We start from the raw sequence: 18922 nt of genomic DNA on the forward strand, positions 1-18922 counted from the left end.
GGGGTGATGTCACCACTTTTGTTCAAGCTGCTCATGATTGCTGCCTCTGATTGGCTGACCAAATGTATGCTTGTCCTTCGTTCCTTGTGAAAGAAAAAGAAGACCTATCAACAACAAGTCTAGTAAATCGCTTTTGCGGCGTTTCGGCGACATGAAATTGGCGCACGGCAGACTATAGTACACAATAATTAATAATCAACTAAACTACAGTACTGGTACAGTAGACTTCAGCTGCCGAACTTGTTTTGGCCAGCAGGTGGCTGGCGCTCTCACAAGAAGTACATTCGCACGAGGGGGGGTTTGCTAATCAACGAAAAATGAACTATAGCTACCTCGCTTTTCCTCTTTTTCACCTAACCTTGCAGCAAAATCATAGACTAAAACAGCACTCCTGACTGACCACCAATATCACCAACGAGATCACTGTTGTACCAAAATTCCACCACTGTCAATGCTATCGCAAATAGTGCTATGGGGCCATCCAAGTGCCTCCTTGCACACATCTGTTAAGCATTCGTCTGCCGTTTTCTCACACGACGCGTTCTGTGAGCATTTAGGGCAGTTTGTCCTACGCAAAAGGAGGTAATAGTAGAATTTGCGACTAGCCTGAGTCTGAGGACGGAGGAACGGCGTCTGCATCACATAGATACATTCTCGTTAATCATTAAAATAGCTCATAATCCTCTTATCTCAACAACTTTCTCTGATCCCTTTTTACTCCAAATTTTCCTCGGTATCCATCCTGCTGTATCCACCTCTATCTCTCCAGTCTCAACTATCAAATTCCAGCCATTCAAGCTCATCAAACCCGCTATATAGACCCAGACGGCCGAATTCAGGACATGAGTCTCGCCAGATTTCAAGGTGCCGCGAAAGATAAGATTGCCGATAAATCGAGCCGGAATGAGAGCTGACGGTTCAGAAGCTATAGATGGGATAGAAGGTGACGGGGATGGTAAGTAGAGAATGAAACGTATGGGAAGGATGGGAGACCGGTTGTGGATGGTAAATGCCACTGGGACCTTGCAAGCACTTACATGACGTGTCAGCTAAAAATGCGTTTTCCAGACTGGAACACTTACCCCATTTTGAAATCATGCTCAATCGGCCCATTATCCTCTCCAACCTTGACAGTAACTTCAACAGGGTCTTCCTCTCTTCCTAAACACCCATCCAAGACGCTAGCCATCAGCACCCTTCTCAATCGACCTGTCTCCTCATACATCGTTCGCGTCTGCTTCGATCCACCCGCAATAGCAGCTTCCACATCGCGCCGAAGAGACTCAACCATGGAGAATGACGGGGCAGGCCGTAGAGAGTGGGATATGAGACGGCCTTTGCGCAGGGAATTGGGAGAACAGATGGTGTACGATAGTACAATATCGAGATCAAGGGGATCTAATAACGGAAAGAGGTCGGGAAGAAAATCGGCAGAGATTGTGGGAAATTGCTCTCGCAAATAGGAGATACGATGTATATTGCGGGATGCGAAGTAATGAGGTAGAGTATCAATCGGCAGTTCAGAACAAAGAGATACAGTCGGTTGAATGTCCGCTGCGATTTCATCTGGTGCTTGACCTTCGATGAGTTTTGCCAAAGCCTCGACAACAGCTGTTTGGGATAGATCAGCAATTGTGGCTCCTTGCTTGATTTGGACAACCGAGCGAAGCGTCTGATTCGGCAGTAAAGTTCTGTTGTGCGTCAGCGTATAGATTTCAAAATGATAAACGGACGTACCCCACAACTTCATGGGCTTTCACATTCCACAGCACACTAACGCCATGTACGCCATCCACGCGCACTTCCGTCGACGAGACATTCATCACCTCCAAAACTAAGGCAAGCTCTTTGGCACTGGCTTCAATGGGCGTGATCGTGGTCTTGAATGTCATCAGGGGTTGCACGTTGATACAGGTTTTCACTATGCCCGCAACTATCTCCCCATCGCCTGCGCTTTCAAAAGTGATCAGGCCTAACAAGTTGATCTGACCTTGCTTGAAACCGCTGAGGATGATAGCTATGTCCTTTGTTTGACCCGCCGGAATTTCTTCAGGCAGTAAAATCGAAGGTTTATTGTTCTCTATCCTGTTTGATATTGTCATCGTCGACGACTCATCAGCATCATTTTTCCTCCTGATCAAGACTCCTTTGGTCCAGATCATCTTCAAATCCTTCACGGTCTTCCGTCCAGGGTTCTTAACTCTGATGATACCTCCCACTTCTTCGCCCACAAACACTCTGTCTGGGATGCCCACCAAATCGACATCTAACCGAGGACGTTCAGGAATAATAGACAGAGAGAGTGAGGTATCTGAAGCATAGGTCGGTGTTAAACGATGAGCTTTGGTAGCGTGAAGACGTCTTCCCTTTCTTTCGAGAGACTGGGTACAGGGAAAGAATTTATGGAATCTGAATGAGACGCCAAACAGACGTATAACGCTAGTTGTAGACATGGCACCATTTGCGGTAACATTGACGCAAATGGCGCGAGTTTCGTAAGGATTGAGCGTGATTTCGTCGACAGGTGAGACTGTGATATTATCTGATGGACTAAAAGCGAGCGCGATGTCCGAAAGGAACAAGGGTGCGTTTATAGGGTTGGTTGCTACCAGTTCGACAATAAAGGATTCGTCTGTGCCCACGATATTTCTCTTCTCGTCCGGCAGCAAATTAGAGGGTTTCTTCCCTTTTCTGTCCCAGCTTCTCAAAGCTTGTTCCTCCAATTGTGCCCAGTTGTCCTTCGATGGCCCGGATTCAAATGAAGATGAAAATGATGTTATAATGCGCGTCTTCTTTACATCAAAGATTGGGGTGGGTAGCTGGAGTCTGTCCTTGGATGATTCTAGAAGTTCCGGATGGACACGCAGTTGCTACCAAATTTATTAACATTCGTTCGCTCTAGGGTTCAGGATACTTACCTCGTACGCCAATGCCATGTCCTGCAGAGGACCAGCTTGTGAACCTGGTACACCTGTGTTCTCCTTTTTCAGTAACCTCAAAAAGTGCTCCACGGCGACATCGCTTTCTCCCAGCGTGTACGCTTGTCGACCAAGTGAATATTCGATACGATCCTGTGCCGCGGTCCATGGGGTTGATCGATATATTTGTGATGCGCGATCGAGGCATCTCCGGGAGTACGTTTTTAGTCCAGCGGTCTCATACCGCCTAGCTGCCAGTATCAAATGGAACGCGCTTCTTCTCTTTCCTTTGCCACTCTTTCCACCTTCTGTATCGGCCACAGCTGCTTCCTCGATCAACACTGCACTAGGAACTTCGTCCGCCTCCCCGGCACCCTTGACCAGCGCGGCCCCGACGCCTCTCCATTCTCTAATAGCTTTCCAAGCTTCGTAATAGAGCACAGTGATTCGAAGAGCATCGATTTGTATCTGCGAGGACGGCCCAGACTGGTGATAGGAAATGACAGCTTGCTCAAGCCACGATGTGATTTCCGTATGCTGCAAGTTTGTGAACGGAATCGGCGTTGTGGTAGGGGGAATAGAGGGGGAGAAAAAGGAGTGTGCAAGGAGTAGGGAGAGGCCATACATTTCTGTGGCAGCAGACGCATACCGCCACGCTCGATCCTGTGCAAAATCTCGTCGAAGAGAGTCATAAATGTTCGCAGCCGAGCGATAATCTCGTAGCATGAATTCAAAGTCGGCCAGACGTCTCGACAATGCTTCTACTGCAGCTAGGGAGTAGTAACCTGCAGAGGCATTGTAACCCACAGCGTTCGTAGCTGGACTATTGGGTCGACTGCCAAAAAATTTCCTGCCCGCCCCGAATAAACGCCCAGTGATTCCTCGCCGGTTATTGTGATATATCTCACTCCATTCTCTTATCCGCGCCTCCATCCAAGGTACAAGACTCTGCACAACTAGCTCTCGGACCAGGGCAGCGAGACGTTGGGTATCTTCGGCTGTTAGTCTTGACCCATACAGTTTCCTGGGCTTGTCTAAGCCATTTAGTTCGCCATTGTCATCCTTCATTGAGGGAGAGGTAGCGGACATGGGCGATAGTGTCAAGGACGACAGAGCTGAAGCATAGACCTGAGACAGAGCTGATGGATTAACATTCTCTGGTGTGAATGGGCGGGGGACGATGATGGCAGGGTGAGTGGATGTATCGGGTGATGGTGGTTCTGGCCGACGGTCGACCTGAGAGTTGATGACCAGTAAAGTTGAATGGGGCCCATACGCTCGTTTAACACTCGCGAGGAGCTCGTGCGCACTTTTGTAATTAGCCAGATACTGTGCCGAGGTAGACATGAAACTCACGGTGTCATGTCGTCTCCCATTTGACTGACATCGTGGACTACTACATAGAACCTCAGTACTGTGTGTCCATCTAGCCAAGGTAAACTTTGAGCTGAAGGTGCAATCGTTCTTGCATGAAGCTTATTGAGTGCCCCTAAAGGGTCAGGAGTGGATGTGGAGACAGCGAACAGGACTCCAACAGGGTGATTGAATGTTTCATACGGTGCGACGGGTCTTGACGAGAGAAGGAGAGATCGCGTCAGGGGATAGTGTTGTTCATCCTCTACTAGCGGTAAGCTCATAAGTCTAAAATTTATCAATAGCTTACCGGGTTTCTTGGCTCCTACTACGCTACTTATTATGTCTACAAGTATGTCAGGACTTGGTGCCGAGCGAGGGGGGTTTGTGTAAACAGTGTCATAAGAGACGAAGCGCACGGGGAACGTGGGGTGTACTGTGGGTGTAAGCGTTGTTGATAATATCGAAACTGGCTTTAGTCAGCAGGGTACCATGCATCAGAGTAAACAAGCACACCTCTCTCTGTCCCACCCTCCCATGGCCTGAGGAGCTCGTGGAGGCCTGCACAGCCGTTCTCTTTTGATGATTTAACTACATCTTCGGAAGTCAGGACTGCGATTCGCGGGGAAAGAGACTGGAGGATGGAGAGGGGGGGCGACGGCATTGAAAGCTTGCTGGGTGCCAATTAGATTGAAAGCCAAACCCATAGAGGTGAATATTCATTCGACATCAATTGACAATATGTCAAGGCCCGGCTGTTGAAAGAAGGCTCCGAGGCAAGGCTTGCACCTCTGCTGACCAATTTGATTCCGCCTTAGGCATCTCTCCTTCATTCAGCTTTCATCCTACGTACGAACCACTGGCAGGGCACGAAATATAACTGAATGGAAGCGAGTTTCGCACTCATCTGGTTGCCGCAATTGTATGTGGACCTGCAAATGCTGTTTGTTACATCTGTTGACGAGGATTTTTTGCCTTGCATCAACGACGAACAACAGCGTCTTCTGCACTCGCTATCCAGCCTGTTGCTGCACTCCTGGCACCTCATCCCCCAGACGCGCCTATTTAAGGCTGGTTGAGAAGGCACCTACTTCTTACTCGCGCCTAATTGACAGGAAAGGCACAATCGAGAAAAGTGGATGTTCAGGACGAAACAGCGAAACTTGATGCATAACGAAACAAGTTGACCACATACAAAAAAGAACGTTACTATTATGGGCGCCCAATCTGTTCGGTCCTTTACTGCCTCAGCATCCAGAGTATCTCTTAAGAGGGCCGCTCCCATCTCCCGCCATGCTTCAACCAAGGCCGCAGTGCAACAAGACGAATGGTCTCTTCCCTACATTCACCTCGGTCCCACCCATGCCTCTCGATATTCCCAACATTACAACAACTCCCTCGCTTCCGACGTCATGTACATGACCTATTCCCATCGTCTCTCTCAGCGTCCGGCCAAACCTGAAACTCTTCAGCCCCCTCAAACACCGTATGAGGCAAACCGGGCCCGACCGCCTATCATGAGAGGTAACCGTGCCGTCCGAACTAAGACAACCGAGATCACACCGGCGACCGTCCCCAAACTCGAGTCCATCATTGTCCATACCATGGTGAAGGAAGCCATCGGCAACAAAAACTCCCTTCTTTCAGCTATCGCTGCTCTTCGCGCTATCTCTGGTGAGACTCCCAACGGAGCAGGTCGCAAAGGTTCATCCGGTGTCCAGGTCATCACCGCCAAAAAGTCCGCGGCTGCCTGGAAACTCAGAGAGGGGATGCCCGTCGCTGTCAAGGTCGAACTCAAGGGCGAAGCCATGTACGACTTCATCCAGTCCCTTGTTGACTTTGTCCTTCCCCGTCTGCGAGATTTCTCAGGTGTCCCTCTTCCACCTGCTTCTACACCCAAAAGTTCTCCCGCTAGCTTGGCTGGTGTCGTGTCTTTTGGTTTCGGACCTACCGCTATGAGTTTTTTCCCTCAAATTGAGGCCAACACCGATGCCTACCCCAAAATGCACGGTTTCCATGTATTTTTCAAGACCAATCTCACGGGGGAAAACGCCCAGGAACACGCGAGGACATTGGTTAGTGGGTTTAGAATACCATTCCACAGGAGATAGGTTGGTGGCACGAGTGAGGGGATTGCTGGTACGTAATGCCGACATGTCACTGAAAATAACGGCTGAATTTTCATCATTCAGGAAGACTTTGGCCTGCTCATGGTAATCATGCATTTACTATTATCTTTAAGATTCGAGTAAACATAGATATATCAAAAATCGGCTAACTAAAATTCAATATTCCAAACTTTTCGTCCTTCCCATACATCTTCCTTCCCACCCTTCACTGATCTTTCGTCCCCAACTGGCAACAGGACCGCTAATTTGCGACCCCACAGCGTCTTGAACTTATGCTCCGTCAACTTGAATCCAATTGTCACCTCGTCCTTTCCACCCACATACTCCACTTCGACCACTGTTTTGTCCGGTGTCGCTGAAATGCCATCGTCCTCTGTCCACTGGCCTCTGTAGGCATTTCCTTCGTGGCCAGGGAAGATCTTCACGCCTCGCCAGTCATCAAGTCCGACTACACCACCTTCGTCTTCGAGCACAACATCAACCCCATCTGGAGTTTGCCTTGCTGGACCTTGCTTTTGAGTGACAGTGTGATATCTCTTGCCTACTGGCACGACCGCACCCTCCCTTGCAAACAGGCCCATATGCTCCATTGGCGTTGCGATCATTACTCTGTCTCCCGCTTTATACGTTCTGTATGGTGCATGGAGATCAAAGTACAAGCTCTTGTCGTCCATGCATGCTTTGGGGAAGTACACTTCTCGAGTGAGTTGACCTTCAAATAGCGCAGGGCAGACTAGGATTCGACCAGTGCCGAGCCAAGCGTCAAAGCCTTCTAAGATGGAGGCTTCGTAGAGTGCAGGATCAGACGCGAATGGGCCAAAACCGAGCCAGGTCGTAGTGGGAGTAGCGCGAAGATGAGACTCCCACATGAGTGAGTTACTAAATTTCATAAGTTACTGAAGTTGGAACGGACCGGATAAGGTGGCTTACAAGAAAGGAAGATGCTCGTATCGCCATTTAATCGCCTCCCTAATGATAGGCAACACAGCCGGATACTGCGTGGTCATCAGCACTGGCTCTAGACGAATTTGACAATGTACTCACCATCCAAGGGGTGTTTGTCGCTCCCACTCCGCTAATATCACTTTGATCGGGCTTGAAGCTATGGATACAAAACCTCGAATGTGTCACCCCCAACTGCACCCACCTCACAAACATCTCCTCTCCCGGTAATGGTCCTCCAAACCCACCAATGTCGGATCCATAGCTTTGCATAAGCGACATACCGGCATTGAACTGAATAGCTTGAGATCCACGAAGGTTGTGCCAGGAAGTGTAATTGTCACCTGACCAGGTCGAGTTGGCATATTTGAATGTGCCGACATTCCCGGAACGGGTCAGGACATAGGTTCGTCGGGTTGGGTGGGCTTTTTCTAGGGTCGTGTGCGAAACATAGTTGACAAGCTCAGTATTGATCATGCGACCTATTTCGCCGATGGTCACCGGTCCAGAAGGAGAGGACGTAAATTCGTGGGGCAAAGAAGTCGCACAAACAAAGGAATCATCGTGGAGATAATACTCGTTGTTATCACTGATTTTCATTAGCTGAACTCTTTGGCTTCAAGACAAATGGCTTACTCCCACATCCCATCGACCCCTAGATCAATCAGACTCTTCACTCCGTCAGCCCACCATTGCCGTCCCTCCTCACTTGTCATATCCACCCAGCTGCCCTTTTCATTATCACCCACACCTGACGACCAGATACGTGTGACCACAGGAGATTTAGAGTAAGGATCGTAGAACAGCGCGTTGGATGAATGGAGATCCTTGTAATGAGGATGCGTCTGAAGAACATCTATTTCTCGGGGTCAGTCAAAAAGCATCATTAAGATAGCGAATACGAAATCACATGGTTTGATGTTGGGAACCACTTTGATCCCTGCTTTATGAAAATGAGCGACCATCCCCTTGAAGTCTGGATATCGCTTTGTATTCATGGTGAAAACACAGCGATTTCCATCTTTGTCTGCCGTATAGCCCGACGATAGCTAATGCCGGCCCATGTCAGTTAATTTACATAGTAAAGCCTTTGACGAGACTTACATGCATAGCTGAGCAAGGTATGTCGTATTTTCGGCATAGTTCAGGCCAGGTAGAAAGCAATTCCTGAGCGGGAGGATCGTCACTTTCTCCAAGACCCATACCGGAGGCTTTCATTGAGTCAGCATCGGAGATGACATACTTGGTTCGATGAGACTCACCAAGATATCCTAACCAATCCCTGCCCACCAGTCTTGGCCTTCCAACAATCTCAGCAAATGTTCTTACAACCTGCTCGACTCCCTTTCCCACTAAGACCCATTCTTCAAGTCCTCCATAATCCTGAGTGTAAGACTTGAAATACCCCCAAGGGTCATCATGAAGCCTGCGAACATTCCACTCCCCTCCAGCGTTTGTAGGATGATAAATGGCATAAGTGGAAGGGAGTTCTTCGCCTTCGGACGTGGGCTTCGGTGTGGAGATTAAGTAGGGTGTATGCTTGTACAATGGATCGGTTTGATAGGCGTCATAGGCAGCAGAGTCGGAGCCGTGATTCATGAAAGACCTGTTTGATAGATCTAGAGGCGCTGCCTTCTCCCCCAAGCCCAAATGGAGATTGTCAATTTCAACCCACCAGTGTCTCATTACACCATGTTCGGTAAGGGCATAAGACCTGTTCGGAAGGTCTCCCAAAAGACGAAGCTGTTGTCCCGTGGAGAGAAGGGTCTCGTATGTTGTGAGAGTGATGTGCTCTTTCCATGAAAGATGGAGTTGGCGGCGTCGCTTTTCGGCTCCGTCTAAGCTCTCGGAGATGGGGCTAGGGAAATCGAAAGTGGCTTCGCACCCATCATTATCCAAGGCGATCACCTTGAACTTGCTTTCGGAGGTATCTAGTACAACATTGTCCTGTAGCGGTCTGGTCCTATTGGGTCCAGTGAGGAGAATGCGGTACACATTGGGTAAAGGGAAAGAGATGCTGTAGGTGAAGTCTTTATAGATGCTCTCCGGGGAGGAGACGAGAGAGAACGAGGTGATTGAATCCCCTATGGAGGGACTGGTAGCAAGCTGGAACCCAAAAAGTTCGCGCTCAACGATAGGCATAATGGTCGATGAAAGTAGGTGGGTGAGGTGTTGTGAGGAGAATTGATCGACTTTATACTTCTTGTAAAATGGACATCGGAGGGCAGACCGGTAAGATGGGTGCTAAGTACTACCCACCCATGATCATGCCGCCAAGTTACATCTATTAGACATCGGAGTCTCATTCTTTCTCGGTTTGTAAGGAACGCAACAATGATACAGCATACACGCATGATTGTCGGGCCGATCCGGTCAGTCGGCGCCGGTGGCCTGTTGTTACCGGTGGCAGTGGACATAGCCGAGCTCCTCATTAAATAATTAAAAATTATTTTTTGGCTCTCATCACCTATATATGTTCCTCTCTTACTACCATCCATCAATTAAGAATCCGCTCATCTCTGTAAACACTATTATCACATATAGTTGGTACAATATGCACAGCATATAGTCCGATAAACGCTCCTGACGACAAGGTCGCCTTCGTACACTACTAGATATTGTCTCTCTCGTCGTTCCTTTCGCATCCAGCCTTTGCCTTGCCACTTGACTTTTGCAATATAGTTTGTCCGTCACCAAAGGCCACAAGCTGGAGACTCCAGTCGACTATTTCTTGCTAGGAAATTGAAAAATATTTTTGTCAGCCCTATTCAGGATATGCACACGTAATGGTTCGATTCACCTTCTGCCATAAACCACCACACGATCCTGTCACCCCAATGAACCACGGTTTTTGCTCATTCCCTGACGGGACCACAATGTCAAATACCTCAATATCGGTCTCATCCTTAACACTCCCCTCAGATGATATCGTCAAATAGCCCCTCACTCTCCTGTCTTCACCTCTATAAAGTATTTGAAGCTTATGTTCCTTGCCATTACTGAGTTTAGGTAGGGTCCCAGGGGCTGTACAACCTATCGAGTTTCGATGATGGGCGTCCGGTGGAGAATGAACAGATATATGAGGGGTTGGCGGATCATCAGCATAATCTTGTGTGCGATACGTGTCAACTTTGCAGCGGAAGCAGATTAGCGTCTATATAGTGCCTGATTGTGCCCCATAAAAAAACGAAAGAAAAAGAAATCACCTTCAACAGCAAAATCTCCCTTACCCCCTAAACCCGAATATCCCAATCCGTACCCCCCTAGGCCGAGGGCCTTCTTCGGCACAAATATAATACTTATTCCATCCGCCTCGCCTGCTCCAGGAGGGGATGTCAGACGAAATGTTACGGTACACGAAAAGGTGTCACTCTGGTCGATAGGATGAGGATGAAATACCGCGGATGTCTGGCTGTTACCGGTGGTTAGTACAATGGTACTTCCGTCCCAATGAGCGTCTCCAAAAGTGACAAGAGCTTGATTGTCCGATTCAAGATTAGAGACGACTGTCAATCATGAGAAAATCAGCGCCATGTCGCGGTTCCCGATGAATTTTGTCACGTACCAGTATATTGTGGCTTTTGAATGATCTTTGCATTTAAGCCCAACTCATCTCTCAACCTCTTCCAATCATCAGGACCTGATATGCGCCCGATAAGCTCTGACTTTTCCGCCTCTCGCATTCGACCTTCTCTATCTGATATCCACAGTGCTTGCAATTGATCCATCACTTCCAGGCGCGAGCGTTGGGGCAGATCCATCTTTAGTCGAAGTGCAACCGTCTGCGCGAAGAGGGCCTAGAGGGGATAAGAAAAAAACATGGGAAATTCGAGGCTGTGGAGAGGTCACATCCGCTAGAACTCACACGTCGAAGGTCTCTTTCTTTCCAGCCTCGAGCACGGCGACGAAGGCGACAATCCCCGTCAAAATCATCAATATATGCGGCACTCACATCTTCGGCTCCATACTGACCGAATGCCCTACACAAAGGAGTTAGATTCCATGATAACCTGACCAAGACTATTTGAATTCTCAGGGTACTCACAAACAGAACGCCTGCTTCTTTCCCCATCCCAGTGCATAGATCAGAGGCTTGTTTATGGCCCCTTCACTAAAAACAGCCCTTTAATGCGCAGTTATCATTACAAGGAATGTCCTTACCATGGATCTACATGAACCCAATGTCGAAGAGCTGGAGACCAATATTCGCACCAAACATGATCTTCGCTGGGTCCTTCGTCTCAGTGAGCTCGTTTGGACAGGAAATCGGACGAACCTGTTCCATACATAACGAGATTCAATGCCTTTGGCCCGCAAGAACACATAAAATAAATGCGCCCATTCTCCACATCTTCCTTCTCTAGTTCTCAACAATGTACTGACCTTTCCATACCGCGGGAATCTTCTCTGGGCCGCGCAATTCTTATCCTTGCAGACATGCAATTCCACCCTACCCGCACCTTCCCAGTGTTCTGTCCCATCTGGTGGAACGGTGCCAGCAGAAAACGTGGGTCCATCGCAAGTGGGGCATTTGATAGGATCCACCCATCGCATATAATCATCTTTGAACCATCGGCACAAAGCCAGTACTTCGGCATCCACTTGACCAAAAGGTGTAAATGGAGGGTTTGATGAGATAAAGGCAATAGAGGAAGTAATATCTGGGACCAGTGCGCGAAGTTCGTACTCAGATACCCCTTGCATGCTGGGCTATGAATTCTGTCAGTCCATCCTGATGGCGAAAACAATATCCGCAGCTTACGTCGCCTCGAGGGTCTCGAAGACTATAGGTATGCTGTTGTAAATTCTTGATGACACCTTGCATATCATCGCTCACTACAGACCTTCTTCTGCGGAAGGACGACAGCACTTCTAACTTGTGCGTCAGGAGATACTCCCGCCAGAGTCGATTCAGATCACCAACTTCCTTTGGAGAAGGGACAGAGAGCTGAGGGATTCCTTGGTAGATTCCAGCGGCAAGGGCTGCGGCGCAATAGTTCACGATATGAACATATGCCTGATAGTCTCGGAATGGGGAGTCCGAGGGCTGATTGAACATGATCCCAGGTTCCTGAGGATGAATTCCTGAGACGACTCCTAATTGGCCGCGCAATCACGAACTAAGAAAGAGGTAGGATCGCTTTTACTTCTTACGCTTCTAATTTATTCCTTCACTTTATTGGAGGCGCCCATGACAATAATACAAAAAAACATTTCCCTAGAAACGTGCGCATCACGTGCGGCTTGTTTCGACGACTGTTTCCGCTCCACAAAAAATGCGTATACACGACAACTTCCAATATTAATTCCCTTCATCTGCGAACTGTTCAAATAAAAATAATCAAATTACTTGCATGCTGTATGTCCAATCATCTAATGTATCACCATTTATAATAAACTCCTTTCGACTTTTCTCAAGATACCGGACTATCCAAAAATTAAAAATTAAAGACGAATCGTACAGGGGAAGTTATACAAAGCATTCCTGAGCATGATCAGAGACGCTCCTTGGTGGGTACGCCAGAGGATACAGACTCGTGGTCGTGCACGACAGCCTGCTTCTTCTTGCCAAAACGAAGGAGACCAGACCACCACAATAAGCCAGCGATGACGGCGAAAACGAAGATAGTGACTGAGGCGCCGATACCACCACCCTCGGCGGCACTGAGCTTAGAGCCAGACGAGGAGCTAGAGACATGAGGGTTGGTGGAGCCGCTGGATGTTGAAGCAGTTCCGGTGGTACCGCTAGAGGTGCTTTCGGAGGTAGTGGTGTTACCGAGGTGAAGAGACTCCTCAGAAGAAGCAATCTCAAGCTCGGAAGTGTAGTTGCCACAGACGTACTGCTCGTCGGTAGTAAAGCTGGTGGCCGAAACGAGACTAACATCGGCACACTGGTAGTAGTAGGTGTCGGCTCCATCAAGCTAAGTCCTTGTCAGTCGCTTGTTGAGGTCGTTTATCTTTTTACTAACCTGGTAGATGACCAAAAGAGTAGCGTTATCGCCCTCAGCGAAGCCCAAAGAGGAAAAATCGGGAGCATCCTGACAATAGTGTCCGGCAGCGATGTCGAGAATGGAGTTAGAATAAGTGCTGAATGAATGGAACAGGGTAGGATCGGATTCAGATGTCCAAAGAATGTTAACATTTGTAGCATCGGTCTGTTGAATCAGGGCAACATCACCACCGGCTATCATGATTATTTTAGCTGCTGTTGCATTGAAGTGGTTAAAACTTAAGGACTCACACAAAGGGTAAGAAGTCCTGTTGACCGGGTCGAAACCACCACACGGAGCTTCAGAGGCGGTGGAGGCTGAGAAACCACGAGGCTCGGGGAAGGCAAAAGCGACGGGACTCGTGTCGAAGTCCTGTGTATCGATGATCAGTCACCAGGCTAGGTGGAGGGTGCGAAACTCACAGTGATTGCCGCCCTGCGTTGAACACTGATAGCAGAAGCCGCAGAGGCAGCCATGGCAGCGGTGAATGTGAAGCGATTAAAGATCATGGTATTCTGTGTGATCGTTGTAGGCTTAACCTTTTTAGAGATGAAATGTAAAGCTGTCGCGATATCGATGAGAGTTATTCATTTTCACCTTCTTATATATACCTCTTTAAAAGGTAGAGCTGATGCTGCTGACTCAACCGAAGGACGTACCCGCCCAATCACAGCAATAGACGTGTATCGGCCGGTGGTTTTTTTCTCAAATCGAATGCGAATCACATTCATTTTCCTATTGGTTTGCGATGTCGGGAGTCATTTGTACTTTATTTCCAAGAACCTTGGCCTACAACTCAAAGTCGACATAGTCACGTCGAAAGTAAGGGCATGAGAAGATGAAACTTCATAGAATATTACTGCGGTCGCTGAGAATTCAGCCGAAGGAAATCAATGTTCTTGGCAAAAGTGGAGATTTGTAGGTACTTGACTCTGAGGTTCATGCAGGAACAGGAGAAGAAGACGAAGGCACGCCGGAAATAATATTACTTGCTGCGTGGATGCATGTGACATTAAAGCGGAGGCACGGTCTCCCGCTTATCTGATAGTAGCAGAAGGACCTGAACGAGCGGCCGACAGGGTTGAAAAGCCCTTGGCAGGAACGGGTGAAGAGATAATAATTATGGTCGGTCGCGGTGGAGGTTGCGAATGTCAACTAAGTCGGCCGATGTTGCATGCAGGGACACATGGAGAATGAGGACGTGGTCCTGCCCCCCTGATATTACTACGTACCAATATCTATCCTCACCTCAAGTTAAGCTTCAAGAAACTACCCCGATCTGTCCTCCGGTAACGCGAACTGTAAGAATAGGCAGTTTGCATTCCTCCAAAAGCTGCTAGTACCGACGACCACCGACGGATCCTATGAATTTTTTAATCCAGCACATAGACCGTAGTAGACTTTCCTGCTGTATGCCAGACTCACTGTGGTATAATAGCAATCCCCCAATAAGAATGATGAATGGTAGCCGCAATTCATCACAGGCCCTGAAAGGTACGACATATCATCGGCAAACAATCATGGCAGCCGATGAACGAGGATCCCCCGGACCACTAATTAAGTGCTCCGTCTATGCCCGATATAATATATCGTATATAGCTATAGACAATGGGCAACAGGAAGCAAATTCTGTATGGGAATTTCCGCAAACCTGTCAAAATTGACGTGTTTGATTGAAAGTTGCCGGACAGGCCCTAAAAAGTTGTGGATACCAAGGAAGGTGAGGGACATCATGTAGATTGTAGCTCATAAAGATGGACGAACGAGGTACGTAATAGTTGCCAGTGGTGCTAGTGCTGAAGTTTATCTGATATCTTCCACTACCACGTGAAACGTTTGCTCGATGATCTGTCGAAACCATGGGCGGCTCATCCAGGTGGATTTAACCAAACAAGTACAAGTCTTTCATAAGCGCTTCTTCTATTTGGGCTGATATAGATATTATTATTGGAGTACCCCATGTCTCTACTAGTCTTTCATTCATCAGCTAGCGACAGTTCAGTCAGCCTGAATACTAACAGTGACCTGCAAAAGAAAAAAGGAAGCTGCCCGACTTTGTCACTGAGACTATGGTTGACGAGATTGCCATGTAGGGCCGAGACTCCTGGACGACGGAAAGACTGGAAAAGCGCGAAGGCAATCTCGAGACCCGAGAACTGATGATGGGGACTGGCAAGGTTTCTTTTTTGTTCCCTTCTTGAGGTCGGTTTTCGAACATGGATAATGCAATAATCGTACATGATGGGGCGATCTCTTGATCTTGAAACGTCAGAAGCGAGAAAATAGGTAAATACAAATATCAGATGATTGACACAATTGGGCGAAGAGGGACTCGCGATTAAAGAGGATCTTCGACCCCTTCTTCTTGTGCATATGAAGACGAGAAAAAAATTGACATAAGCTGCGTTTATCACGTATAAACGAAAGAGCCTCTAATGATTGGATAACGGAGACAATATGTTGTATATATAATATGCATGAAGTATAAAAGGGGAATCCAAGGCTTGATAAAATTAGTAAATATAACATTGGTATTTGTCTACCCGCAGCAACGTGGGGAGGATCTTACTTCCTTACATCGGATGGTGTCTACTCGCAAGGTTCCAACACGCACTCGCAACTCCTCCGAGGTCAAGCAAGTTCAGAGAGAGGTAAAATCAATATACCAGGAGGTTGGCAGGCGAAGAAAATAGTGGCAAGGACAGAACATCTACTTGTACTGGCCCGGAAGGATGGACAGGAGGACGGGCTATTTTCGGGGGGATGGAATGAACATGGTAATCTGGCGATGGGAGATGAAAGGACAGAGATGCGTTGATCAACCTACGGAAGCACCGACCACTATAATTACAGTCTACCTCTAATCGTGCATAATAGCAAATAGCCTGAATTCAGTTCCTCCCATGGGATCAAGCGTGTCCTCAAGTATCTCGCAGGTAAGCGTATGTTTCCCCGGTTCCAAACCGACTGCTATCTCTTTCACCCTATCGTTCCGCAGCAGAATGAGCGGTCGTACTATACAAAGACGACAGTCACAACTCACATTCCCATATTGCGCTTGTCCAGCTTCCACCAACCATCAACTCTCTGGCCGCCATCTCTATCATCATCGATCCAACACCACACTGACCCTAGCCCGAGCTTCGCACTCCGTTGATAACCAATGAGAATTGAACCACCTGCTTGAGGGTTTTGTTTAGCATTAGGCTGGGAGATGTAACGTCTGCCTGGCAAGGTCGGCGAGGTAGGACGTGGTTGATGGGATATGGCAGAGCTCCAGATTTTGCGCAGGCCTGCCGAGCGGTGGGCCAGGGAACCACGAGGGAATTCTTGTTCGACAGGCATGTCGTCTTCACCCTCAGTTTTGTGGACTTGTGAAGGCGTTTCGGCGGTTATATCGTCAGCGCCATCAAGGAGGAATGCAGAAGGATCATCTGAGATCAAGGGTTCTTGAGGCAGAGATATAGTAAAGTCGAATATAGCTCTGGATCCGGGTTCTCTGGCAATGAGATATCGTTTTTCTTTCCAGGACCATTCCGACCTTTGTAAATGTGTGAGCAGCAATAAAAGGAAATGTAAAAGGAACATACCACCCATGAGATCCTTCTGCCAAAGTTAGACCTTTGTAGGTTCCTTCACTAAAGTCATCGACGAGACTGGATACTTTACCATGCGTTTTGCCCGAGTTTTGTGACCGACATACAGGGGCATGGCGCATATCTGCTTTATCTGGATTGAACAGGCCTGTCAAGGTGGTCTAGCCATGCAGCACATGTTCATGTCAGTAAGAAAGAGCGAATTGTAAAAGTACTCACCGCTGGGACGTCCATGATTCTTACTGTAGGTTTTTTAGGCGTGGATGTAAGTCGACCAAGTGCGCTAAGGCCATATGACGTCGAACGATCAATCTGTTCATGCAGATATCTGATAACAAGCCCCGCAGCGAGAGAGTGGCCGATTGCCGATATCTGCTCGAGAGTGAGTTCGTGGCGTACGAAAGTCAAAGGTAGGAGGGAGAGCGCCTCACATGCATGACATCGACTGGGACCCCTCCCCATTCCTTCACTTTCGGATCGCCCATAGCTACGTCATCCCCCGTTCTAAACCATCTTCTCATCTGCTGCTGAGGATCTGCAAGAATGCGAGGGAGGACAACGTCTCGTATTGAGAGCGATGGCACATCATAGAAGGAGAGGACATCATTGTGAAAACTAGAAGACGAGAGTAACGACGGGAAGAGGGTAGTGAATGTTCTACGATGAATTTGTTAGCAGCAACAATGAGGTTGGATACAATGGTAGAGTACACACTCAATATTGATGAGGGCGGGTTTGTTCTCCAACTCTAGCAAACCTCTTACCAAGTGCTCATACTGGCTAAATACATCAAATTCTAGCAAGTCATTGATTCCTAGTTCAAGTAATACTAGGTCAGCATCTTCAGGTATATGTTCCTCTGAGAAAGGTATAGGGTCAGATCTATATTTTATACACTCGCGTTTGCTAATAAAAAGCATTACTCACTAAAGCACCAACCAAAGTAAGCAGCGCCTACGCCGCCTTGAGCGCCATTGATGAACCTATTGTCGGGGTTAGGGAAGGTCTCGTTCAACCACTCAAATATCTGCACGTGAAGGTTTTCATGCGAGTAAAGAGTGCTGGCCCCCAAGTGTACAAGTGGTGCGATAGGATGAGAGACATTCTTCCCTTGATTTTCCTCGATAGCTGATCCGGTAGGTTCGAGCTCAGATTGAGCAGATGAAGGTATTACCTCGGTAAGGTCAATATTATCCTGAGGACTGTCATCTGGGACATCACTGGGTCTGACCGAGTCCCCTTCAGAGGATCGGCGAAAGGTATTGTGGACTAATTGGGATGGCTTGGGAGGTGTGAGTCCACGGCCTTTTGAGACTGAAGTGAGTCATTAGTGCTGAAAATACAAACTCATATCCTGTAAACACATACCACTACCACCAATAGATGCTACAGTGAATGCCTTGCCGGAACGAGCTTTGTCCAAAAAAGCTTGTACTCTTGCGCTTGTCCCTGAACGAGAGTCGGCCACGGTTTCTACTCCACTGTCTCCACATGTCACAAGGAAGCAAGCTTACCTTCATGTTGTAAGGCTCTTCTAAACTCCCATTCTCTACCACACGTTTTAGTATTATAATTAGTCTCAAATTCGCTGGTGACGAACGCACACTCACCTCATGGCATCCTCTTCTGCATTTCCTGAAAGTCTTGACGCAGAGACCCCAACATTGGCACCAGCTTTTTTAAAAATGTCAATCATATACCCCCGACTCTCATCATGACTTGCAAACGACAGGAACAGTAGGCCCAATATGAGTAGGAGGCATACAAGTACGAAGATGGGTTTAGGTAGGCGGTAGGGGCTGAGTATTGGGGAGAACATCACTGGGGCGAAATGGTTGGTATCAGCAGCGGGATGGTGTGCTGCTATTGGGGTATATGGTGTGCTTGCCGCACATGTAATAGATATATGGATTATAGAAGCAGGTGTACTGAGGCGGATGTGGTGATAAGGAGTAAAAATCCCCCAAACCGGAGGGCGATCACATGGACGTTCT

The 18922-nt window shown here is 48.0% G+C and overlaps 6 protein-coding genes across 7 annotated transcripts; 1 reads left to right on the forward strand and 5 right to left on the reverse strand.

Annotated features, from left to right (window-relative positions):
* Nucleotides 1–239: 239 nt before the first annotated feature.
* Nucleotides 240–4987, reverse strand: CNC01620 (conserved hypothetical protein). The gene is made up of 7 exons (XM_569506.2): nt 4788–4987; nt 4582–4740; nt 4275–4536; nt 2919–4227; nt 1738–2870; nt 1083–1691; nt 240–1032 (listed from the first exon to the last, which is right to left on the reverse strand). The coding sequence occupies exons 1-7, from the start codon at nt 4933–4935 to the stop codon at nt 675–677; spliced, it is 3978 nt and encodes a 1325-aa protein (XP_569506.1). The 5' UTR covers nt 4936–4987; the 3' UTR covers nt 240–674.
* A 140-nt stretch (nt 4988–5127) lies between these two features.
* On the forward strand, nt 5128–8436 carry CNC01630 (60s ribosomal protein l7, mitochondrial precursor, putative). The gene is made up of 4 exons (XM_024656700.1): nt 5128–5193; nt 5270–6410; nt 6464–7271; nt 7342–8436. Exon 2 carries the CDS (start codon nt 5486–5488, stop codon nt 6380–6382), a length of 897 nt encoding a protein of 298 aa, XP_024512384.1. The 5' UTR covers nt 5128–5193; nt 5270–5485; the 3' UTR covers nt 6383–6410; nt 6464–7271; nt 7342–8436.
* Nucleotides 6519–9605, reverse strand: CNC01640 (glicosidase, putative). Its single transcript, XM_024656701.1, has 7 exons — nt 8605–9605; nt 8447–8553; nt 8253–8391; nt 7979–8198; nt 7445–7931; nt 7331–7395; nt 6519–7279 (listed from the first exon to the last, which is right to left on the reverse strand). The coding sequence occupies exons 1-7, from the start codon at nt 9482–9484 to the stop codon at nt 6550–6552; spliced, it is 2628 nt and encodes an 875-aa protein (XP_024512549.1). The 5' UTR covers nt 9485–9605; the 3' UTR covers nt 6519–6549.
* A 190-nt stretch (nt 9606–9795) lies between these two features.
* Nucleotides 9796–12511, reverse strand: CNC01650 (peptide-N4-(N-acetyl-beta- glucosaminyl)asparagine amidase, putative). 2 transcript variants are annotated; one of them, XM_569511.2, is made up of 9 exons: nt 12105–12511; nt 11619–12052; nt 11504–11569; nt 11388–11453; nt 11208–11322; nt 10908–11139; nt 10573–10848; nt 10143–10375; nt 9796–10076 (listed from the first exon to the last, which is right to left on the reverse strand). In XM_569511.2, exons 1-9 carry the CDS (start codon nt 12399–12401, stop codon nt 9954–9956), a joined length of 1842 nt encoding a protein of 613 aa, XP_569511.1. In that variant the 5' UTR covers nt 12402–12511; the 3' UTR covers nt 9796–9953. The 2 variants fall into 2 exon arrangements, with proteins under 2 accessions (XP_569511.1, XP_569510.1); XM_569510.2 differs by having other exon boundaries at nt 10143–10471; nt 10549–10848.
* Nucleotides 12512–12676: 165 nt separating this feature from the next.
* On the reverse strand, nt 12677–13897 carry CNC01660 (cytokine inducing-glycoprotein, putative). The gene is made up of 4 exons (XM_569968.1): nt 13755–13897; nt 13584–13704; nt 13312–13526; nt 12677–13263 (listed from the first exon to the last, which is right to left on the reverse strand). Exons 1-4 carry the CDS (start codon nt 13839–13841, stop codon nt 12838–12840), a joined length of 849 nt encoding a protein of 282 aa, XP_569968.1. The 5' UTR covers nt 13842–13897; the 3' UTR covers nt 12677–12837.
* Nucleotides 13898–15831: 1934 nt separating this feature from the next.
* Nucleotides 15832–18882, reverse strand: CNC01670 (expressed protein). Its single transcript, XM_024656702.1, has 10 exons — nt 18539–18882; nt 18443–18477; nt 18297–18377; nt 17856–18242; nt 17643–17787; nt 17360–17585; nt 17148–17300; nt 16923–17089; nt 16376–16873; nt 15832–16316 (listed from the first exon to the last, which is right to left on the reverse strand). The coding sequence occupies exons 1-10, from the start codon at nt 18745–18747 to the stop codon at nt 16193–16195; spliced, it is 2025 nt and encodes a 674-aa protein (XP_024512548.1). The 5' UTR covers nt 18748–18882; the 3' UTR covers nt 15832–16192.
* Between the last annotated feature and the right edge of the window lie 40 nt (nt 18883–18922).

Source organism: Cryptococcus neoformans (genome assembly GCF_000091045.1).
Source record: "Cryptococcus neoformans var. neoformans JEC21 chromosome 3 sequence".
Classification (NCBI taxonomy): Eukaryota; Fungi; Basidiomycota; class Tremellomycetes; order Tremellales; family Cryptococcaceae; genus Cryptococcus; species Cryptococcus deneoformans.